Raw genomic sequence first — 26,483 nt, 5'->3', positions numbered from 1 at the left:
TTTTTAAAAAAAACCCAAAAAAATAAAAAGGGACTATTTTTTTTCCCAAAAAAAAAGAAACTTTTGATAATTACCATAAACGATATTTGCTGACAGTAAGATTGCATACAAATTGAAACATATTGGAAACAATACCAGAAATACCAAAAACGTATTTCTTAATTTTCATATACAGTTAAAAGTCTCATGAAATTCGCATATGAGCAACTGTCAGTAAACGTTTGAATTGAAATGAACGCTTTGTCCCATAACCATATATTCTGGAATTACACATCTATCGACATTTCTAAAGATTGTTCTATTTACATGCACAGAGGAAAACTTGCCAAGCATGGGCATGTGCATAAATAAAGCCATTTTTGACTGCGTTGCATTTTCTCACTTTTCAGAATAGTTCATAAAAGACACAAATCATTGAATGTTCTTCGATACTCTTAATTTATCTAAATATACCGCCAGATTGTCTATTGTTGCAGTGATCAATGTTTTCACAGGGAGATTGAACTGCAGGGTAGACAATATTATTCTGTCAGGCTCCTCTACCCAAAACATTCCAATAATTCCAATCACCGATACGCAATCGTCTTGCAGTAAATTCATACATATATATATCACTGTTCCAAGGTATGAATAATTCTCTACCAGTATTTAGGTAACTGTTATTTTTCAAGGCAGAATTATTATCCAGTAGGAGGTAACTTATTGAAAACAGATTAATCGGACAAATCCAGTGTTTCTAGGTCTTCGTCCACCAGGTCAAGATCCTCTCCATCGAAGAGATCCTCGTCAATTTCTATTGTATCCCCGTTTACTGTTGCTGCCATTGCTGCAGCTATCGCCACGTCCGTATCTGGTATCGGGGGTTTTGGTGGTAATGCTCCTGCTAGGTCTAGCTTGCCTTCCTCATTTTCTACAGGTGAATCATAAAACATCATGTATTAAAACCATACAAAGTTTCGTATATATGGTGTATTAAAACCATACAAAGTTTTGTATATTGTATATCACCGTGTATTAAAACCATACAAAGTTTCGTATATCGTGTATTTAAACCATACAAAGTTTCGTATATCAGCGTGTATTAAAACCATACAAAGTTTTGTATATTGTATATCACCGTGTATTAAAACCATACAAAGTTTCATATATATCGTGTATTAAAACCATACAAAGTTTTGTATATTCAACAAAGTAAAACTACAACAGGATATCAATACATATGGAGAGTTCTTATTAGCAGCCACCATCAGAGAAGAGGAAAACTATAAAAATATAAATGTATTTCAATAAAAGAGGAACTTTTCTATGCATGACTTTAAAACCAAATTTAAAACCATTTACTCTCTACATGTAATGCTATATTCAACATGCAGATATCCAAATTAAAGTTTAACTGATTTTGTGTTGAAGAAAATTGAAAATTTTGATTGGCCTCTGTAAAGAATGGCATGGACTCAACTACAATTACCCTCATAGCAGGCAACTTACCGTCTCCTTTGCTGGCCGTAGCTGCTGTGGAATCGCCACCTCCACTTGTGTTGCCAAGTCTCTGAGATGTTTTAGACACAGTACCTGTGCCATCGACCTTCTGTGCCAGACCCGCCAAAGATTCAAGGTTAAGGTCCACCACTCCCTCTTGTTCACCCTGAACAGCAATAACATGTATATACAGTCAAACCTGCTCTAACGACCCCCTGTATATAACGACTGCCTGTCTATAACGACCGGTTTTAAGATTCCCCGTGAGATTTTACTATATAACGACCCTCTGTATAGCGACTACCTGTCTAATGTGACTAACGACCGGTGATTTTGGAACGGCGGTCGCTAATTTGTTTTCTATAGCGACCGATTTCTGTCAGCCATCTTCTGCTCTTGACCCTCATAAAATCCCCGGAAAATTCAGACACATCGACATCATATCTGTCAACAAGATTTACTCACATGAAAGCCAATAATGCCTTTCTTAATCGTAGCTGTCGGTACTAGCGTTTATACTGCCGCCATCTTTAATTAGTCAATAATAATAAAAAGTCGTAAACTGCCATAAATATCCGGATTTCAATTTGGGTCAGAAAAAGAATCTTTTGGTTTTAAGACTATATCACAAAATAATTAGTAGTAACACAAATATAATTAATTAATTAATTATTGAGTATTCTTTTTCTATATTTAAGAAAGAAAGGGAGATAATTTGATATATACATATAGCATTATTTCAGAACAAAATATTTAAAAAAAATTATCCATAAGACCATTTTGAGTTATATTTTGTCTTTGGGTCCAAAAAATCATTAAAGATTAAACCCTTCAGATTTATAAAGCTTATGCATTTATTTGACTTCTGACTGGTCTTCTGAATGCCCTGTTCAATGACAAGTTATTTATGGCAGTTTCAAGTAAATTGGTTGGTGCAATAATTTTGACCTGTCTATAAAGGCAACCTGTCTATAGTGACCGTTTTTCTGCCTCCCCTTGGGTGGTCGTTATAGACAGGTTTGACTGTAACAAGGTAATGACCTATTAGGCTGTTCCAGGAAAACATATACGGGACAGGGGGAATAAGTTACATGTGGTGGGATGGGTTAAAATTAAAATCACATCAATGGGTATGTAGGGTTTGAAATAAATTAATTCTGTTTTTGGGTGTATTTGATGGGTTTGTGCCGTTCTTTACATTAAAATTGCTTCTTTACCAGGTTATCATTCACAAAAATTTGATATGTGGGAGGGTCATAAAAATTTTAAACCGCTTCTATAGGTTGGTCCCATTATTTCCAAGTGCCTTCCCCGTCCCATACATGATTTCCTGGAATAGCCCTTTGATGATCTCCGATGTCTTCGGAAACCTTCCATGTTTGTTTGTCAGTTATAGTCACAAGAGGTCTAATGGGCTTGTGTAGCTCATCTATTACTAATCTAACTTCCTTGAACATTAAAGTGGATACAAAAAACAAAAATACATTCTTTCTTAAAACAGATAGTTATTCTGCAGAAGTGAAGGTGAGATTTTGGTTGAAAAATATGACTCATTCAATTTCAAAGATAGATTATTTAGCCCTTTAAACAAGAAAGCTAAGCTGCTGACCAAAAATCAGGACTCGTATAACCTCTTTATTATTCAGATAGTTACAGTCAGCTAAATATTTGAATGACCCTCAACACTATAAAGATCTTTAGGGCCAAAAACTGGTGAGTAAAATCAAAATGCGGCTATGGTTACTAAAATCTTGTGATACAGATATTGATCAACAGCTTTCAGATAGTTCAAAATTTTGTATATACTGAACAGTTTTGAAAAGCATTTTTAGACTTGCTATTTTGCTGTAAAAAAACTCTCTTTTGTAGGTTTTAGATCATTGCAATCCAACAAAACATGTTAATTATTCAGTTTTTTTCATGTTTTTATTTCAACATAATTTCATTGTAATGATCTGGAGTCAGATGAAGAAGATCTTTACATATCCTGTATCAGCAAACAAACTTAACTTAAAAGACCCCAGTGAACTTGGAGGGTCTTTTGGGAAAACAGTACTTTAAAGGGTTGCTATGTAAGATCTTTTAAACGATAGGTTCTAATTAAGATTAAGATGCCTTATACTTACATCGGGGTCTACTTCTCTTTCAAATGTCCCCTCCTGAGCCTCGTCATCATCCATAGCAACAAAATCAGGGTTGAATTCAAACATTTCTCTCCCACTAATCTGAAAATGTAACCAGACAAAATTTTAAAATGCAACACAGCTACTGCTTCAACTTAAAAGAGGAGAGAATTAAATTTTTCAGATGGCTTTTACATTTAATGCTTTAAAAACATACTTCTCACTCGCCAATTACTTGTATGTCAATATTTATTGAAAAAAAAATTCTCTTAAAAAAGTAATCTAATTAATTTTGTTCTACTTAAGTAAATTATAAGTTTTCTGCTCTCTGATTACTGGTACATCTGTAGCAAAAACAGATTTGTTAATAGGATGAGAAGGAAAGAGCGTGGGTGAAAGAACAAGAGGCCCAGAGGGCCTGTATCGCTCACCTGGTTTCATATGAAACAAGAATGATGTTTAAGAATATTTGTCGCTGGTATTGCTATGTCAATATCATAAGCCTTTTATATGGGTACATGTACATTGGTTTTATTGTAATTCTAAAAATGTGAGGTTTTTATGTCAAAAGGTGCATTAATCCATGAAATGAAATGGACTTTTGGAGCAACCCCATATGGATGCTACCACACAATTGTGAGTGATATCCATTGCTAAGTTTCAGAGAAGTTGTTTAATTGAATTTAGCAAAATTGACCCCTTTTGGCCCCACCCCTGAGCCCCCAGGGGGGTCAGCCCAACTATTTGTACAATTTTGAATCCCCACCCCATAGTGATGTTACCAGGCTAATATGAGCAATATCCATTGCTAGGTTTCCGAGAAGAAGTCGTTTATATCAATCTAGCCCAATTGACACATTTGACCCCACCCCTAAGCAAGGTTTTCCCTGACTCGCAAAAACCTGCATTTTGACTCCTAAAATTGCTAAAGGACTCCCAAAATTGATAGAGTTTTACTACATATTAATTGTGATTGGAGTCCCAAGACTCCTAAATTTATTAAATTTGAGGGTCCCAGGGAAAACCCTGCCCCTAAGGCCCCTGGGGGGTCAGCCCCATCATTTGTACAATTTTGAATCCCCACCCCATAGTGATGCTACCAGGCTAATATGAGCGATATCCATTGCTAGGTTTCCGAGAAGAAGTCGTTTATATCAATATAGCCAAATTGACCCCTTTTGGCCCCGCCCCAGAGGCCCCCAGGGGTTCAGCCCAATCATTTGTACAATTTTGAGTCCCCTTCCCATAGGGATGCTTCTGACCAAATTTGTTCAAATTCTGATCAGCAGTTATGAAGAAGTCAAATAAGTCAATTGTTGACGGACGGACGGACGGACGGACGGACGGACGGACGCCACGGTATGGCATAAGCTCACCTTGGTCCAAAGGACCAAGGTGAGCTTAAAAAAAAATCAAAGTACTGAAAGTACTGTAGGAGGCGTTAGTCAGATGTAAAAGGAGATATTTGAAATAAAGCAAGAATACAAATTAAACTGATATCAACATGACTAAACATTTCCACTTAAGTGTGTCAAACCAACCGGACATAATGGTTTTCACAGTCCTGATGAATGTAATGGTTTAGACTGTTCCGATATACATAATGGTTTTAACCATCTTAAAGTTTCAAACCTACTTCTAAAAGTAGTTAAACATTTCTTATTTCAATCAAACCTTTACTTAAGAAGTCAAACATTTTAAATTTTTTCAAATCAACTTCTACTTAGGTACATGTCATTAACATTCATACTTTAAACCATCTTTTATATTTAAGTAGTTCAAAATTTGCATTTATGTGTTTAAAACAAACTTATATTTTATAGGCCTGGGTATTAGAAATGTCGAAACAATATGATATGCATTTCGATAAGTTATAACAATACACGATATGTATTGAAAATACAGGGAGTGTCTGCTACTTTTTTTGTTGAAAGTGTGCAATGTCTTTCAATATCTTGTAAACAAAATTGTTTATTCCTTTCTATTTTGATCTTAGAATAATATCAAAATTAGATTGACGGCTTTTAAAAGTTATTACACTTTTTTTTCAACAAAGACCTCATTTGTTAAGGACAATTATTTTAAAATTAGATATCAATTCCATCTATTTTAATAGATCCAATGTCAATATTAACAATAAACTGTGATTTGTGATTTGTTGCTTTTTAATTTACCACCAAGATGTAGATAATAGCCTAGTAGCTATAGGTACTGTATATAAATATACAGCGTTTTACATGCAAAATATTGAAGAAAACTTTCATATTTGATATCAATTCAATATGATTGTATAAGTCCCTTGGGGTGGGGAAAGAACCCTGGGTCTATTTTTACATCAGGATTGTGTTCATCTCTTGGTCAATTTGGCTTAATTGACATAAATAACTTCTTCTCTGAAACTAAGCAATCGATATAGCTCATACTTGACTGGTAGCATCATTTTGGGTAGGGATTCAAAATTGTAAAAATGGTGGGGTTGACCCCTGGGGGGGGCAGGGTCAAAAGGGGTCAATTGGTTTCTCTGAAACTAAGTTATGGATATAACTCACATTGGTGTGGTAGCAATCCCTATGGGGTTGTACCCAAAGTCAATTTCATTTCATGGATTAATTGCACAATTTGGTATAAAACCTACATTTGCATGGTAGCATGGTTATTGGGTGGGTATTCAAAATTGTACGAATGTTGGGGTTAACCTCCCGGGGGCTGAAGGATGGGACCAAAATAGGTCAATTTCGCTCAATTGACATTTTTAGAATAACAATAAACCAATGTACATGTACCCATATAAAATGCTTATGATATATTGACATAGAAATACCAGCGACAAATTAACTTAAGCATCATTCTTGTTTCATATCTCATAAAACCAGGTGAGCGATACAGGCCCTCTGGGCCTCTTGTTTTATCTGTGAAACCATTCAGATCCCAACTCAATAATCTTGCTGGACACCCCTTTTGAGCCAACAATTGAATTGCAATTTATGGATAATTTTTAATTTTGGCAAGAAAACATTCTTTAAAGGGCATGTCTGCATCATTTTTAATAATTTGCCCTTGAAACTTCGCACACACCTTCATAAGAGCCGGTTCTTTAAAATGTGAATGAAGGTCATGGTCAGAGAGATAAACTCAATATTTGTAGCCAGTCACACATGTTACATGTATCTGTTTGCCAAATATCCAGCCTTCATGTGTATGTGCAGTTTTGGGTCATTTTTTCATTTTGGTAGGAATTTCTTTTTAAAAGTGCCATATCTGCGTCATTTTGATTATTTGACCTTGATACATTGCACACACCTTTAAAAGGGCCGATTCTTTAAAATGTGACCCAAATTAATAATTTTGAAAGAACTTTGAATTTGTTTCATCATTTGACCCCCGTGACCTTGAATGAAGGTCAAGGTCAAATATAAGTATAACATTTGTAGCCAGCCATACGTTATCGATGCGCCAAACATCAAGCCTTCATGTGTATATAGATAAAAGAGCAGAAACCTTTATTCTGCAATTTTGGATTATTTTTTAATTTTGGCTGGAGAAAATAGCTTTATGATTCTTTTCCAAGTGCCATATCTTTCTGCCTTATTTTTATCTGATGACAATAAAATATGCACATTCTGTTTCAGTGGACTATGTTCTTTCATATGAAATGAAAAAAATAATCAATTTGAGATTTTTATTTTTGACATTCGAACCCATAACAAGTCGTTGGCCTTGACATTCTCTGACAATATGTCATTGAGAAAAGTTTGCCCCAACCACGTGCTAACCAATTTCCAATGAAAATGAAACAAATTATGCTAAAATATGTGTGATGAGTTTCCTATATAAACTATAGTAAAATGTATCCTCTCCCCAGGGAGAATGCGACACATAGGGGGCCATGAAATTAACAATTTTGATAAAACAGCTTAAGAACCTTTTGTACACCATTCTGCGATATCTTGGTCTTAAGAAGAAGACCGACGCATGACGACAGATCAAATTATAATGGTGTATATTATGAGCTGAATGTCAAAGGATTGTAAACTCTGTACAAATTGTATTATATTATCAGGCAGTCAGCCTAAATGTATGTTTCATATCTACCATATTAGAAGTTTGAGGTTTTGTACGATATATATATACTTAATTTTTACACATACATTAAATGAGTTAGCTACTTTCATAAATTAAGATGTTTTTTCTAGAGTTTACTAGGCCGGATGAAATATGATCATGAGCAATCAGTATGGTCAATATGAGATTTGATAAAATGCCTCTCGTAGGTCAACCACTCATGATCACTCAACTTCTTTTTGTAGGAGTCAATATTATATGTACGAGAATTAAACTCTCGCGATGTCTGTTGCACATAAGTACAAAGAAATACATTATCACTTAAGCCGAAAAAATTCACACTTAAGTAGCAATAACACATAATAGTCGAAAACCCAATATATGTTATCAGTGATAAGAAACAGTACTTATAAGCATTTTTGGCAATTTATCCTGAAACAGCTATAGCCTTCCATATTTGACATCCCACAGATTGTTGCTTGTATATATATAAGGTCAACATTGGAAAAAACCTAAATGGTTATACATAAATTCATAATAAATAGAATTATTGACAAACAAGTTTCATTTATTTTCACACTTTCTGGAGACCAATAAGGAGATTGATGATTATTTTAAGGGATATGTTCGCGACATGAAAATCAAACATTTTTAATTAAATTTCAACAGCAAATATAGATTTATTTTGAAAGTTATGAGGAATATTGATATTTGAGAAAGTCTTATATTATATGGATTTGATATCGATTGCCAATAGATATACATGTATTTATCATTTTACATGAAAACAACAAAAAGTTATATTACATGAAAACAACAAAAAGTTGTACTAATAGGTTAAATGCAATTGGTATACATTTTGTTAATCTACAATTACTTTGTATTGTTTAAATATTCTATGTAATACAAACATTTCACAGCTTGGTGCATACAAATGTATATATATATTACATGAAAACATTTGAAAAGGTTGAATCGTGAGCTGAATAATATATAAATAAGACAAGCTGGTTCAATAATAATTTAGCATTTTCATATATATTACGAGCGCGAGTAGCTACTGCAGTAAACCTTATCACAGAAATCCAAATTCTGTATATTGTCTCTGTCGGGGAAAGTACAGCACAAATGACCACCACGACAGATATGTGCGAGTTTTCTTAGTTTAAAAAAATAAACGATCGAATTCCATCACGCCATCACGTAGGTCTACCGATTCATGGATTTGAAACACAGGGACTTCGATCAGTTATCGCAGTAATCCGAAGGGTTCTGGGGTTGATATCGCCTTAAAGCTGATTAAAGTTTGCATATAGTATATAGCAAGATCGTCAGAAAATTCGGACTATAATCGCAGTAGATATTGTGATTTTGTGGTCTGGCCAGGCTTGAACAACTTATCGTAAACAGTTTCGTCCTAAATAAACAAACACTTATTTCAGTGAGTCAACAAACAGATTTAAACTTTATAAGCAACTTGCCTTTAATTCATGTTGATAGATATTAATTTCTAGCGACAAACATCATTTTGATGCTTCGTGTGAAGCCCGTGTCCACGTGCTTCCATTTTGACAGAGTGCTCGCTCACGTAAACAGACGGAACACGTGATCGCTAAATATCGGACTAAATCTCATAAAATCTCGTGAACAAACTACCAAGTTGTAAACAAAAGAAATGTTGTTAGCCAAAACCTGGAGGGTATTATGAAAATCAGGAATTTGTTTGCGCTTGGTTGTTATGCCATCCTTATTTCTAGTAGTTAAACAAGTGTCCTTCTGTAAGGTAACGTCAGAATCTCGCAGTTATCTCCCTTCAAACAGTATTTTCAATATAGATTTGCAAAAATCGATGCAGGTGTAGATATTTACAAGACATTATTCTTATTGTTTATTCAAAATAATTCCTGAAATGTTCAAAACATTATCAGCATAGTTAATACATTTCTGTGCACATCTACTTTGAATGACGGACTACAATGACGTGCCTCATACTTGGAACTAATTATAAGCGAATCATTACCCCTAGTTACAGAAATTACCACCAGAGGTCTCAAATTCCGGGCTTCCGCCGAAGAGAAATTTATACTGAATATACCTTTTTTCATGTAATAGCACTTTATTTGTAGTCTTGATAGTTTTCATAAATGTATATATAGTTCAACTACATCATATATGTACCGAAAGAAACTACAAAATGAACTGTGAAAGGAAACATAACGAAAATGAAAGTGAGAGATTGTGACGTCACAACTCGTAGGTGATTGTAATATGGCAGGCGTAAACGCCTCCATAAAAAAGGTAAAAAGATGAAAATTGAAAATAATCTTGAATGAATTTACCAGTCAAAATATTCAAAATTTTGTTAATGATAATTCTGCCAGCTGTTTTATGCCAAAATATTCTCATTTCGGTTATATGGGTAAAATCCTTGGGGTGTTGGGCAAAAATGATCTGGCTGTATTTGGTAAAACGTTTGAAAACACATTGAGGTATATAAAAGTTAAGTAATTCTTTTTTTTTTTAAATTAATATGTTTATAATGTCAAAGACATTACTTACTCCAGATGTTTTTCCAGATTTGAAATCTGATTTCTTCTTATCCATAGATTTCTTGTCAGCAGCAATCCTTTCCTTCCGCTGAATTTCAGAGATACACAAATGTACACATCATTTACAAATGTACACACTACATACAAATGTACACATCACATACACATTATATTCAAATGTACACTACATACAAATGTATACATCATATATAAATGTATACATTATATACAAATGTTCACATCATATACAAATATGTAACAAGTAGCCATTGAAATATTGTTAATGTAGTTGTAATATATGTTCTTTAAATTGTAAGTTGAAGTTTCTAAATAAGTTAAATGAAAAATTCTTGAAAGACATGACAAGCAATGTTTTATGCAATGTTTTCAAACACATACACATACTTGCCAACTTTCCCGATTTAGTCGGGAATTTCCCGATTCCAGACTCCCTGCCCCGTCTCCCGATCGTATAGATAAAACATAGTGTATTCTCCCGATTTTGGAGAATATGTCTTGATAACCCCGTATGGAGCCCCTATTCATCTTGTTAGATTCACTTAGGCCTATGACAGGTAACGCTTGCTGGCTGGTGAAAGACATATGTGTGGGGCATTGGTCAGTTAACTGACCTGCTCACAGACCGTAACGAAATTCTGACACTTCACTGACTGCAAGGGTGACAATACCCCGATAAATAAACAATTAATTAAAACCAATTAAGCTGAGGACGCGTGGTGATGGTTTTGTAGCAGATCAGTCATGGTTGATTAAACGCTTGTAAATGGCTTCGTATACTGCCTTTGATGTCAAGCGCATAAACGACCTCTACTTGACAGTATATCTCGGACAGAAAAAGTGAAAACAACACTGGCAATGTTATCAACGGAGTATCAAATTTGACAGATTACTTATTGAAATGTTAACTACATTTAAACACTGGTTGGTCTTTAGATAATTAGCACAAGGAAATAAATTCACAATAACGACCATATAGACCGAAGGCCTGGTTGCCGGTAGGTAACGTCGTTTCAATCACCGTATCATCAGCATACTTAGTGTCAATTAGCAGAGACTTATTTTGGCAGAAACTTTCCCAATTCACATTTTGAAAGACAAAAACATGTCCACAAATACTCACTTTCTTAAACTAAATACTGTCATGTTAAAACTTTGAATTTAAGTATCAGTCCCCACCTACAAAGCACTTGAGTTGTAGTCTAAGACTATAGTGATTACAACTGCTGGTACATCCCCTTTTTTTTTTTTTTTGTAGTATTGTCTTTGTTGTAATCCAAAGGAAACATTTGAAATTTCATTCAGATATTATATTGTACTCTAGATATTTATCGTGACATTTTAGGTATTTTCTTTTGAAGTTTACTGCTGGAGAGAAAGCTTGAGAAAGTGATATCATTGTGATAATTTGCATTCGATCATTGACTGACATCTATCTGACAACATAATTTTCATAGCATATCTAAGTAAATACTTTTATTTAGAGTGAACAGTGAGTTAAATAATTTCCAGAAATAATTTAAAATGATGTAATTTTGCAGCTATTTTTTTGAAAATTGTTGCTTATATAAATAAATGTCCCCCCCCCCCCCCCCTTTTTTTCAGTGAGGGAAGGAAGCTTAAGTGATCATGCAAGGAATTTATTTTCCAATAGCAAATAATCTCCCCTTAGTTTTTGTTTGCTAAATGTGTCGTGCGTGAAATGTGTTTTCCGGTCAAAAATGTCGCTCACACACTTTCTCCCCCATGAGAATTTGAAAAAGTTGGCAAGTATGCATACATATAAAATTGTGCTTTGCTGGAATCATGGAATGACAATTATTTTTACTGTGCCTTGATGCATAAGTTAAAATCAATCAAAATTTCCTTCGATTTGGGACAAAAAGACAGAGATAGCTCACAAAATATACCTGTAATCTGGCTGTGAACATGAATGGATTACTTTAATAAATGTCTAGGTCAACAAGCTCAATGAAGGACACTAAAGAGCAGTATTTTTTCAAAACATTACTACAACAAACCTTTCTTTCTTTCCATGCCAGGAAGGTCTCCAAGGTTACTCGGGTTGTGTTGTGTCCAAGCGCCGATCTCTAAAAAAAAAACACATGAACATTGCTTTAATAAAAAGAAAGATTTTTGACTCAATCAAAACGAGTCATTAACCAGCATACCACGTATGTTAACAGGACCATAAAATGAATAAAGAACTGAAACTGACTTTATTTTACAAAGCTTAATGACAAATTTCAGCAAATTATCTCGGGCTCGGGGAAAAAAAAAAAAAAAAGATTTCCATTGAATTGACAGAAAGAAATCAAAGTACTGGAAGTACTGTAAACGAACATTATTGTTTAATGCAAAATCAGTAATCTTCTTAGTTTTAAGTTGATAAATTTACTGATATCGGTTTAGGAATTAATTGCAAATAATTTGAAATGTTTGCAGCTGTTCTAATTTGATTGTACACATGCATGTTTCTGTAAGGTCCTAATTGAAATTGGAAGTTTGTTGATCTATCTTGGATCGATGAAAATAAAATATGTCTTCTTTCTTTCGGGAAGGCATCATCAGTTATAATACAGCCAGGACTCTGTGACCTTATTGATGCCAACTTCTAATATGCACTAAATTTAGGCTAGTTCCATCGTTAGTTTGGCATACATAGTTGTATTTCAACTAAATATGATGAAACACACATAAAGAATTACTGAAAACCAAAACCAGAGCTGCTAATCAAGGCCCGAATTAGGAATGTATCCTATTGAAACTGTACTCAAGCATTTATGGTACATCAAAACAAAAAATCCTGACTCCTTTTGTTCAGGAATCATTTGATGTTAATAAATCTGTATATGAGAAGATAAACTTCTGTTATAATTACAGTATTGTAAACAATGTGATAAAGAATAACAACCAGATAAAGACTATCTTCATTGAATAATTCAGCAAACAGGAAAAGAAAACTTCAAGATTTCTTTTCAACTTCAAACCTGATCACAAAGATTACAGTCCATTCGATGGGACGACACATTCCCTATTTATTGTCCTTTTTCCAATGTTGATCATCCAATCATACTGAACCACACAATGCAGCAATGTAATTGCACAAATCACACCTTTATGTGGTGAGAACATTTTTGGGGGTGTTATAATTAGATTCCATAACTGTATGCAAATTGTGAAGCATTCCATATCTATAACTATATATATAACAGTACGTGTATATATTTACACATATCAAAATTGGAATGACACAGGAGATTTGCAAGTTTAAGTTCACCATCAGTCATGGGAGGTTTATGTAAAATGTTATATTTACCGGGGTAATTAGTAATTTTGAGAATATATTTATGAAGCTCTATTCTGTACATTCTACCAGTTCTTAGAGAATTGACACAATTTTATGTTCTCCAATGTCAAAATTAATCATATGTAAAATATTAGGGGTTTATTCGCCATTCTAGGCCTGATTGCCGTCATAGTAAAATTACCAAAATGGACTTGAAATCAATATTTTTAAGAGAATGATCTATGACTTGAATATTTCATAAAAATAATGTAATACATCGTTTATTCACTTCATTCAGATCTTCAGACACCACATAATTTGTGAAGTCAAATATAGAAATATATGAACCATTTTGTTATTATTTATAGTTCACACAAGTAAGCACTAGATGTAAGCAGTAAGTTTATGTACCGCTACCTACTGGCATGACTTTGAGTACAGTAAACTACACTCGCTTTGTGGATATTGACAGGATAACATATATTTACATACTAATTCAATTTTAGAATTGTAACTGAAATCTTGTAACAGCATGGCACAAATAGTCATCTGAACATGTGTTGTATATTGAAAAAATTATTTAAGGTAAATTTTCAGTTTATCAATTCATTGATTACTCCGTGTTTGAAGTATGGTGTAGTGAGAATTTCAAGTCTTGATCATGACTTGATGAAAATTTTAAATTAACAAATTATTAAAATGAATTTGTTTGAAAAATAACACAAGTTCCACAGCAATATTATATAGAGAATCAATCACAATATATCAAAAGTTATAAAACTACAAATAACAATTAACGGCTGAATATCAAATTAAGTGAATATCACAAGTCTTTTTGCATTTGTTTTTAGATAATCCGGATTTCGGTTTTCCGGCTTTAAAAAAAACGAGAAGTATTTTAATTGCCGTTATAGTTGAATTACCAAAATGGACCTGAAATCAGTATTTTTAAAAAAAAAGAATGATCTATGACTTGAATATTTCATAAAAATAATTCAATACATCGTTTATTCACTTCATTCAGATCTTCAGACACCGCATAATTTGTGAAGTCATATATAGAAATATATGAACCATTTTTGTTATTGATTTATAGTTCACACAAGTAAGCACGAGATGTAAGCAGTACGTATATGTACCGCTATCTACCGGCATGACTGAGTACAGTAGACTACACTCGCTTTGTGGATATTGACAGTATAACATATATTTACATACTAATTCAATTTTAGAATTATAACTGAAATCTTGTAACAGCATGGCACAAATAGTCATCTGAACATGTGTTGTATATTGAATAATTATTTAGGTAAATATTTAATTAACTCATTTGCTTGACTTTTAGAATTGTAACTGAAATCTTGTAACAGCATGGCACAAATAGTCATCTGAACATGTGTTGTATATATATAATTGAAAAATTATTTAGGTAAATATTAACTCATTTGCTTAACTTCAATTTTCAATTCATCAATTCATTGATTACTGTGTTTGAAGTATGGTGTAGCGAGAATTTCAAGTCTTGATCATGACTTGATGAACGTTCTAAATTAACAAATTATCAAAATGAATTTATCTGTATATATGTCTCTGATATTATATAGAGAATCGATCACACTATTTCAGAAGTTATAAAACTACAAATAATAATTAATGGCTGAATGTCAAATTAAGTGAATATCACAAGTCTTTTTGCATTTGTTTTTAGATAATCCGGATTTCCGTTTTCCGTCTTTGAAAAAAAATTACGTAGGCGTATTGCATAGTAAACGTAGCCATGTGTACAGTGTACATATGTAACAGCTGATTTCAATCAGATTGACTTAACATGAACTTAACACCGTCTCAGTAGTTCGTCACAATCGAAAATTTGATCGTGAATTCGGTATTTTGCAAATTCTTTCAAAATACTTCCAGGTAAAGGAAAAAAATGCATATGGTCTCTATACACACACCAAAGATTAATAGATCCTATATTGGGTCCATTCTCTCTTAAAAATATCGATTTGGGTCCACTATCGGCCATTTCGGTAATTCAACTCTAACGACAATCGGGCCGCGATTCGCAAATGAAAAATTAATTTAAAATTCATAAACCTCTAATATTTACATATGATACAATTAGGCATTGAAAAACATATATGTGGGTCAATTCTCTGAAAATAATGCCAATTTATATTATAATTAAGCCCCATTTTTCTTCGTTTCGGTATTTCCAAGTCTGCTTCACCTGTGGTCCGTTTCAGTAAATATTCTCGACTTTGCCGAAATAAAAACAAGCTATATAATTGTTCATTTTAAACATGACAACTGCCGACCAGACGTATCTAAAAGTGTTATTGTTGATATCATCTGAATATTGCCGTAGTTATCTGTCACTTCGATTGTAAACCCATTGCCAAAGTCATGGAAGAATCGACCAATCAAATTGGTTTAACGTTTGATTTCCGTAATCTTGCAGTTACCTCCCTTACAACAGTAAATACGTTCCAAGTATCGCCTACAACAACCAATCCCGTGCACATGGCAACAAGATATTATCATTTGCATTTGATTTATTGGTCGTTTTCGTCAAAGGAAAATGGAATATGGAAATCGATGACAATGTTAACGCTATGACCAGTCACCCTGACCACAAATGCCACCTAGTATCTACCTTTCTAGCAAACATGTACTGTACAGTAACCTATATAGTATGATACAATGTATCGTCTCGTATGCCGTTATTGATATATTTCTTTCTCTAAATTATATAAATACTCATCTAGTTGATAATGATGTAACATTCTAGAATATATATAATACACATTTAAGTAAATCGCGGACATATTTGCAGACCGATGCCAGCCGTTTTGGAATGAACACGGAAGAGCAAAACTTTCTAAACATCCCGAGACGAATGCGCCTGCGCAATATTTGTTTACATAAATATAGGCCCTATTGACCTGGAGTTATTCGCAAAGTTCAGGTTCATTTAGTCTTCACATTTCGCTAGCGTTATGCATTTCTCAAATCGTATGCATCTTGAAAACATCTACTGAATACATTTCAACATTTTCGGTAAAACTACTACATAAAACGAAGATGTTTTTGCAAGTAAATTATTTGAAGCGTAAGGCAATGGGGGCAGCCATATTTCATTGAAACAGACAGTAGATGGCGTATTGGTGAATGTGGCTACCAAATATGGTCATATTTCTCAGTCCAGTTCTTGATGGCAATAACTGAACATTAATGTTCGTTTAAAAATGTACCACTGATAATATGTTACTTTTATTTGATAGTATCGGTCCATAATGTGAAAAATACAAGTACAAGCAGTTAATGAAAAGTTATTGTAACTTCATTTTTGTGTGTATTATGCATCCATAATGTGAAAAAAATGAAGTTAATAAATATAATTGAAACAAGCATGAATACAACATATTAAATATGTGTGAGAGTAGCTTCCCTTGAGTTTATATGTACAGAAGTTACACTACTCCATACCAGCATAATTAAATGTGCATCAATTTTCCATTACTTTTTATGTTTTATAAAATAATGACCATTTTAATATGTTCACATGTTTTTAATGTACGTTAAAGCAAAATTTAATACAAATTTAATGAAGTTGGCTTGCAGTAGTATTAATAAATGCACTGTAACAAAATGTGGTAACATAATAACATCAGCCAATTGAAATGCTTGTTTCATACAGGATTAAGATATATGTATTATTTCAATATATAAATGACCTACAAACCTCTTTTTCAATCAGTTCCTCTATTGAAATTTTTTCTTCATCCTCGAGCTTTTTCTTGTCTCTCTTTAACACAAAACCTGCATGCCAAGTATAAACAAGAAATTTATTTAAAAAGCAGGTGTTAAAGAAACATGTCGCTGTCATATGATATGTTTTTGTCATTCTTACTAATTATCAATAAGGCAATATTAGAGACCTAAACTTATTTATTATTTATTACGAAGTATGGTTAGTGTTTATATCTAATCTTAGTATCAAATTTTTGATATATATGCTGTCAGGGTTTTTATTATTTGGGATGGGGCCATTTTGTTTCATTTTGGAAAATTGGCGAAATGGTAAGGAGTTAAGATTTTCATATGAAATAATTTCAATAAGAACAAGCATATTGATGCCCCGTGCTAAAAATAGGAAGTGACCGTGACATGGACCCTGAAACTTGAACTTGAATAACTGCAAAGCTCACTGGTAGTGGCCATTGAAAAATGTGTAAAGTTTCAGAGACTCTTTTTTTTATGTTTTAGAAACTTTCTAAGATAAAATCTCAATGCCAAATTAATGCATTTTTTTCATACATATTTGTATAAAACACTTAGATATATGTGAAGTTAAGAAATTTTTAAAGAGACCCCATCAAAAGCTTTGATGTTGAGGGGTTAAATCCAAAGCAAAATTCGGCAAAAAAATTCTAAATATATTTCACACATGATGTCATTTTATGATCACTATAGATCTCTCAGGATTATACAGAATAGTAAGGGTGTGAGATGTATATGCTAAGCAATTAAACCTTTCAAAACCAAAATGTCTTAGGATGGGATGCTGATTCTGAGAATAATAAAATCTTACATGGGCCTGTTCTATGGACAGGGATATCTCAACCTAAAAGTTTGTCTGGTCAGCACAACGGTTAAGATATCCCTGTTCACGGTACAGGCCCATGTTTGATTATTTTTCTCACATACTGTAATTAAAGAGAAAAATAATTGTAACATGATGAATGTTTTTCATCGCACCATCATTCAAATTTGCGTAGAAATTGATTTACGATGTGGTTACACAAAATGACATTATGTTATTGTGAGTGGCATCATAGCATGCGGTCTTTCCCTTCCCTGTGTGAGATCAATTTTACCCATCCATAGCAACCATGAGATCAACCTGTGAAATGTGCGAAAACAGCACTGTCTCCACTCAAAAACATGAAATACCGCTGGTACGCTTTTTTTATTGTCCAACGTCACTCTACCGATTGTTACAAGGCATCTATTGTAAGTTTCTGTGTAATCCTCCAACATTTTGTTGTGAGTAACATGGCCACTCGTAACTACAGAGCTAAAGATTTCACAAAATCATTATAATTAAGAGCCCTGATTCCAGTAAAACAAGACATTAAATTCAGATATAAATACTCAATATGTTCATGTGGATGGTAAAGAAATATAACATTTAACTTCAAACGTACCTGGGGGTAAACAATGTCTGTAGTGACAATTTTTCCCACCAGCTGGACATTCCCAAAACCAGCCATATTTATAATTTTCAACAGCTTCCAGGAAATGTTTACAGATCTGAAAAAAATGTATATGCATATAAACAGACATCAATTCCAAATATCATTATAAATAGAAACTGGAAAAGGGATCCAACACCTACAAAAATTTGAATGAACAAGAGGCCCATGGGCCTTACCATCACCTGAGCTCTGAAATATCTCGGGTCAATTTTTGGGGGGGGGGGGGGTTGTCGGTCAGGGCTTACTGCCACCCTTTACTGATAATTTTAACCAAGATTGTATAATTGCCAATGGCAATGAAACAAATCATGCTCAAAAATTAGATTTTCCTATATAACCAACCCCTTTTTTTCCTCCCCTCAGGCCCATGGTAAATTTCTTCAAAATTGGTCTATGGGTTTCCGTCGGAGAACAAATCAAAGATGTAAACTGTTTAATGATGGATGACGACCAACAGGCAAATAAAATGTTACATTTCATTACGTGAAATGAAGGACAGATATGATCGATAGGTACAACCTAAACCATATTGAAAAACGGAACAAATACCATATACTCACTATACCAGTTTTTGGTTTAGTTTTTTCATTTTCTCCATGTTTTTTCGCAACAACTTCCTCCAACTTAGTTTCATCCCAAGTATCCATGGTATCTGATAGAAAAAGCAAAACTTATATGTACACATTATTCATTTCAAAGAGAAAACCGGGAAAATTTCAAAGCCACACAGCATTGAAAAATTGAAAAATGTATATCACTTCTAATATAAAATTTATGTAATCTTTAAGTCAATGTCCGCTATGGTCAGTTTCAATTTTTGGAAAAGCTGTAGAATTCGACCTACAGCCTAAATAGTTAATACCTGTAGGTCAGAAAATATTATGACGTGGCATTCTCAAGTTTACTTTCAGGTTTAAAATTTTTTGCAAGCATGAATTAGAAACATCAACATCTCATTAGATGACTATATTGTCTTTTTCAAACAAGAATTGAATCATGGCGCTGTACGAAAATATGATGAATGTTGTAGAAATATCCAGCAAAATTCACTGGATCCTGTGGTGACCTCTGGTTTAACCCAAAAATGCAGGTACCTTCGTCACGAGAATCCTCGTAGAGGTTCCTTTTCTCTCCCTTCCTATCCAATGTTAAGTCATGAGAGAATTTACATTTAGCTCCCTTAGAACATTGTCCTTGTTTGAAAAATGCACAGAGAACTGACTTGGGATCAGCACCTAGAATGAAAAAGGAAATATATATCCTGTCATCAAAATTGTTAACTAGAATATACAATTTTTAAAAAATGTATCTTATTTCATCACAATATTACTGTATTTATCCTCAAAAAAGCCCCCTCCGATCCCCAAGTGCAAAATGTAGGAACTGTTTTTATCCTCAAATAAACTGCCTTCTCAAGAGTGAAAGTTCAGTAATGTATTTATCCTTAAATAAGCCCCCTCTACTAGCATGAAAGTTCAGTAATGTATTTATCCTCAAATAAGCCCCCTCCCCTAGTGTAAAAGTTTAGTACTGTATTTATCCTCAAATAAGCCCCCCTCCCCTAGTGTAAAAGTTTGGTACTGTATTTATCCTCAAATAAGCCCCCTCCCCTAGTGTAAAGTTTAGTACTGTATTTATCCTCAAATAAGCCCCCCTCCCCGAGTGTAAAAGTTTAGTACTATATTTATCCTCAAATAAGCCCCCCTCCCCTAGTGTAAAAGTTTAGTACTGTATTTATCCTCAAATAAGCCCCCTCCTCGAGTGTAAAAGTTTAGTACTATATTTATCCTCAAATAAGCCCCTCCCCGAATGTAAAAATTATGTATTAAAATTGGGGAGCCCTTATTTAAGAACAACTTTTAGTTTACTATTCTAGATTCTGCAAAAAATGAAGGCTTATATAATTTGTGAGCATACATTTCTTTCCATTTAAATACACTTTGAATAAACTTATTACACTTTTGCATATAAATACAGTATGTTTGTGGATGTACAATTTCAATGATGCAATGTTTTTATGGATCCTATACAGACTATTATGAGTCTAAACAACATATTGATGAGTTACCTTTAGATATTGATTGCACAGGCCTGAACAGCGTGTTCAGAAGATCTTTCTCTTTTGCCTTTTCTTCCTTTTTCTTTTTGCTGTCAAGAAATGGATCTGCAGCCTAAATAAATGAAAGGATAAAGATTGTGTTTACAAAACCAAGAACTTGAAATAATAAGTGAAATTTAAAAAAAAAAAAAGTGTTTTATTTAAATCAGATGTCTTCTTGATTGGTCACCATACACTCTAGATATGTCCTCAATCGAGCATTTGTAGGACGAACTAAAGAGTATAACATATATACATGTACCAATATAACGTCACTCAATTAACTCACATAGGCCCATATTCAGGAGTGGAATAATATCCCTCAAAGGGCAATAAACACCTTAATGGGGTCAATGTTAAGGAGCGTGAGCAGTGACTGATGCCAGGGGTTGACACACATGCTACTGATTTGGATCAGCAAACAGCGTAGGGTACTCATGTTTTTAATGGTATTCAAGCAAACACTGTTTGTGATAGGACAACAAAAATCATCAAAATGTATTCAGTAATGATGAAATAATTGAGAAACCCACACTATGAACACATCATTAAAGAATCATATAACATAATAACTATCGAAAATAAACTTGCATTTCATTTTTCCATCAGTAGAGTATGGACATTCAAAAAAAATAACGGCCTTTGATTTTTATTGTTTTTTATGGCATTGGTCAACGACTCCATATACCCACATATTCCCAATTCTCTTGGATTTCATATTTTTACAATATTGATAAAGTTAACACTGATGGCAGTTTTGTAACCACCTTAACTACACTGTCATTTCATTTTCTTCTAATAAAGCAATTATCAGTTGTCAGCATCAATGTATACCTTAGAAGTTTTGACATTTCCTTGTTTGACCTGGTTTGTTACAGTACTGATGAATTTCTGCTGCTTTGCACCCTTCTTGTTCTTCAGACCAAATGTTTTATCCTAGAAAAGAATGAAGTTAAATGAATATATTCATATATATATATACAATATATATTGTCAAGTAGTAATAACGACAGTACAGACATGTAAATTGTCGAGTTTTCGTGGCAATCTGCCCCTTTATCAAGACAAAAGTAAATCACAAACGATCACATATAGACATGGAACCATCATTATTACTTAGACCCTATTATATATATATATATTTTATATATGACAATGTAACCATTTAAGCAGTAGGATGTCTGTATGCTACGATACTGTTTTTGGAAAAATCCAGCAGAAGGATCCCAAAGACATGCAGTCGACTCATTTTTATATTCAATATGTATAGAAAGATTAAACCCTAATTTTAATTAATGAACTGTCAAATTGAGGCATGCTGTAACTAAAATTGTTTTGGTAACTAAATCTGAAACTATATGAAAGACATCTAGTCCCAAGTATCAATCTTCCAGCATTTCTAACCGGAAATAAAAATAGTTGCCAAAATAGATCCTTAAAAAGGGACCCATTCTTCAAATGATGGTGATCATGAGAGAACATGAAATGTATGCCAACAATGATATGATTTGATATCCATACTGTTTCTGTTGTTTAGAAAGATTACAAAACAATAAGTTTAATTTATTTGGCATTATATATTCAAAACATGATTCAACCACTTTTCAAAATAAATGACAGCTAGAGTATATATTATATATATTGTATTCTGTCAAAGTCACAAAAGATTCCATCAAAAGTCTGAAATTTTTGATTAAATTTAGGATCAATTTATGTGAATCGAGGATATTGTCAAAAATCTAAGTTTTTTTTTTTTGTTGATCTGTAATCACGGCTTTTTTTAGGGCTTTTTGGGGCCGTTGATGGGTCCCATTCCCAATTGAAATTATTTCATATTTAACCCAAATTCCCAAAATTTGCAGTTTACTCCTAAAAAAATCTTTCCCGATTCACGAATTGTTTCCCAAAATGAGACAAAAAGGCCCCTTCCCAAACCAGTGTGGAAAAGCCCTGGAATACCTGGTAATCAATTATTATCAGGAGATCTTATTGTATTATATGGATGTAAAATGTTATACATAATGAAATTTTGTTTTCTGTATCATAAATTCAGGGATACTAAATGATGAAATGATGCCAGAACAGAAAATTCTAAATTTCAAAGTTTTGCTGGTGTATAATATGGCCCTACAACAGATATCTGTTTATCAAATTCTCTGTATCTGGTGTTGGGACCAGAGGAAACTCCAAGCTTCAAAGCTATTTTGAGTACAAGTAAACCTAAACCAACAAAAATTATTGGCAACAATTCCAAAATACAAAATACAATACACATATTATCATGAATTCCAAAACTATCTTAAGTTTTACTGTAATCAACTATAAAATACAACTTTAAGACAAAATTCTAAAAAAATCCTTGGAGACCCCAACTTGTTTGTAACTATCACAGGTACTTGTGGACATGATTATGACATTTTTAATCAAAATGTTACATTATAGACGAGTAAATTATTGTATTACAATCGCATGCTTAATTTGTAAAAAAAATATTGACCTTGGCCTTATACGATAATTTTTTTTTACAAATTAAACATGCAATTGTAATACAATAATTTACTCGTCTATAATGTAACATTTTGATTAAAAATGTCATAATCATGTCCATAAGTACCTGGTAACTTTATGTACATTAAGTGGCAACAGGAAAGTTAAATATACATAGTTTTAATGTACAAGTTAATTACCAAATACGATACTTAGTTTAAAAGTTCTGAACATGTATTGCATATTTATTTAATCAGAAGCCTTAGCATTATGTACATTAAGTGGCAACAGGAAAGTTAAATATACATAGTTTTAATGTACAAGTTAATTACCAAATACGATACTTAGTTTAAAAGTTCTGAACATGTATTGCATATTTATTTAATCAGAAGCCTTAGCATCCTGGCATTAATTATATTTCGACTTTGTCCAATTTGCCCAATTTTATAAGAAGATGATCCAAATTTAGGTAAATTCATTTTGTCTAAACGGACTTTAAATTTGTTTGGCCTAACAAGCTAGTTCTCCCCATCATTAGTTTTGATTCGCGTTTTTGCATGGACATGTCGACTTGACATATATTTAAAAAAAAAAACATTGAAAGGAACGTTTCATTAAACGACACTGCGACCACATTAAGCCGCGAAAACGTACGAGATCTGTTGAACTTACCCACAAAACGGTCAGACATATTATACAAAGTTAATCATCTGACACTCAAAATGGATTAAATAGCAAATATGACAAGATATTAAACACATAAAAATCACGTTATTCACAAAACTTAAAAAAATCGCTGAATCAGAAAGTATTAAATACACCCATACAACCAATACTACAATATGTGGTAGGAGCACGTTGGATTTCGGCGCACAAAACAATTTATGGTATTCGACAAATTATTTACTTCGATAACTTTCTCCTTTTTCTTTTCCACTGTTTTTTTGCTTGGTCCATCTTGCTTCTTGCCTTTTGGAGGCATATTATTTGCCTAAATCACAATAAAACCAAATCCGATTGCACAAGTAGAAAATGTGGACAAGACAACCGGAAGTAGTTACAGATAGAAAATGCAAAGCTAATACTTATTTTCTAACAATATTTTCGAATTAATGCGCGGGAAGATTTAAATGGTCTAAAAGTTAATAAAACATGAAAAAGAAAGGCATGCAAAACAAAAGTTGCAATCTTCGCTAATAGATTATATTAATCTATTGCCTGGCATTCTTAGTTTTGTATTTAGAATATACATAATCTATTAGTATCACCCCTGTTTCCTGAATGATGTTTGATATTGTCATAGACGTAATAATATTTTATGTACATTCTAAACACAATTTCTACTGAAAAAAATGCAGTACAACGTTTTAAGGGATGTGGGTTCATAAAGATGATAGGAAAGTTCAATGGTCGGCATTGTAATCTGATTTAGTATTATTCCATTTTCTTGTACTTGGCCGTATTAAATGCATGCTAGATCTATTATGCCTATCAACACTCTATATAGTTTCTCATTTAAATGTGAATTAACCGGCACACCTAGTGACCGAGTACATCAGGGACGCACATGTATACATCTATGTATGTCCCTGCCTACATGTAGGTACATTATCTGACATATTACTTATCTTTTATACGTATCACGCCCATATGACTATCTGCTTAATATTACCGAAAAAAATGATAGTTATCAGCGGCGTTTTCAAACCATACCAGATATTCAAGTTACATTTGGTTAATAGATTGTTCATGAATGGTGTATAGGGATTTATTACCAGGATATGTATACCAAATATCTCATTCACTGATCTACAATTTAAATCTGTGCGTGTAGTGTATGGCTTGGTTTATTAAGATAATCATGGAATTTGTGGAATTGATGATATAATTAAACGAATTAAAGTATACCTATGTCATTCTTACGTTTCTGTTAATGTAGATATATTACAAATAAATTATTCCTTTAAAATACATCACATCACATCAAACACAGGGAAATAATTTACCACCCCCCAAAAAAACCCCCCGGGGGGGGAAAAAATATATTTGTAAAAGGGGGTTTAAAAAAAAACCAAGATTTTGGCCCAGGCATAATTTAAACCCGGGAAAATTACCAAAAGATTAAATTTTAAAACACGTTTTTAATTTTAAAAAAACCAAAAATCTGCCAATTTATAAAAAAATTAAGGGGAAAGATAATTGGGACCAGATTTTTCCCAAGATCCCCCTTTTTTTGCGCCTTTATTTAAACCCCGGGCACCCTTTTAATTTTCCTATCGGGGAGCAAGAATTTGCCTTCTGAAAAGGAAAGTTCCCCCCTTTTTCCCCCTTTCCCCCTTTTCCTTTTGGGTTAAAAACCCACAAGGGAGGCATTTCCAAGGTAAATCACCCTTCCCCAAAGGGAAAAAGGAAAATAATTTAACCGGAAACCCCCCGGGGCCCCCCATTTAACCCTTTTAACCTTTTCCTTTATTTTTCCCCCTTTTCGCATATCCCCCCCAACAACGGTACTTTTCGACTCCACAAACCTTCCTTTTCTCCCCCTTTTTCAAACCCCAACTAGGGTCAAAGTCTCCAACCCCAACTCCCAAAAACCCCCCAAACCTAAAAAAACAAAAAGTTTTTCCCCCTCTTTCCAACGCCCAAAAAAACACAAAACCCCCCCCCTTTTTCCATCAAATTCCTTTCCCGTCCACCATAAACGGTTTTTTCAGATTACAAAACCTTTCTTCCTTCCCCCCGCCTCACAAAAATTTTTAAATTATCCAAATTTTAAACCACTAAAATAATTCCCAAGGGGGGTTATAAAACCCCACAACTAACCACAACGGCAAAATAAAACCCTATTACCCAACCATGGGGGGATCAAAAAGATACCAAAAAAAGTCAAGGGGTAAAAAACCCAAACCCGGAAAAAAAAACACAAAAAAACAAATCATATAATAAAAACCAAAAAAATAAAAAATATTGACAACCCCAAATTTAAAAAAGCATCAACCAAACCAAAACTTAAAACAAATACAAACAAAAACCCCCCCACCTATAAACACTAAAAAGGTTTCCCGGTTTTCAACCACTAAAAACTAAAAAGGTATAAAAAACACACAAACCCTTTTT

The 26,483-nt window shown here is 33.3% G+C and overlaps 1 protein-coding gene across 1 annotated transcript; it reads right to left on the bottom strand.

Moving 5' to 3' along the window:
* Positions 1-258: 258 nt before the first annotated feature.
* On the bottom strand, positions 259-24,348 carry LOC117319504 (zinc finger CCCH domain-containing protein 15-like). Its single transcript, XM_033874297.1, has 12 exons — positions 24,274-24,348; positions 21,714-21,815; positions 20,850-20,952; positions 19,876-20,016; positions 19,342-19,433; positions 18,731-18,836; positions 17,266-17,342; positions 12,253-12,321; positions 10,224-10,301; positions 3,606-3,704; positions 1,489-1,645; positions 259-910 (listed from the first exon to the last, which is right to left on the bottom strand). The coding sequence occupies exons 1-12, from the start codon at positions 24,346-24,348 to the stop codon at positions 714-716; spliced, it is 1,296 nt and encodes a 431-aa protein (XP_033730188.1). The 3' UTR covers positions 259-713.
* Between the last annotated feature and the right edge of the window lie 2,135 nt (positions 24,349-26,483).

The sequence above is a fragment of the Pecten maximus genome, unplaced genomic scaffold (genome assembly GCF_902652985.1).
Source record: "Pecten maximus unplaced genomic scaffold, xPecMax1.1, whole genome shotgun sequence".
Lineage (NCBI taxonomy): Eukaryota > Metazoa > Mollusca > Bivalvia > Pectinida > Pectinidae > Pecten > Pecten maximus.
Note: the sequence above shows the minus strand (reverse complement) of the source record. Positions and strands in the feature narration are given on the sequence as shown.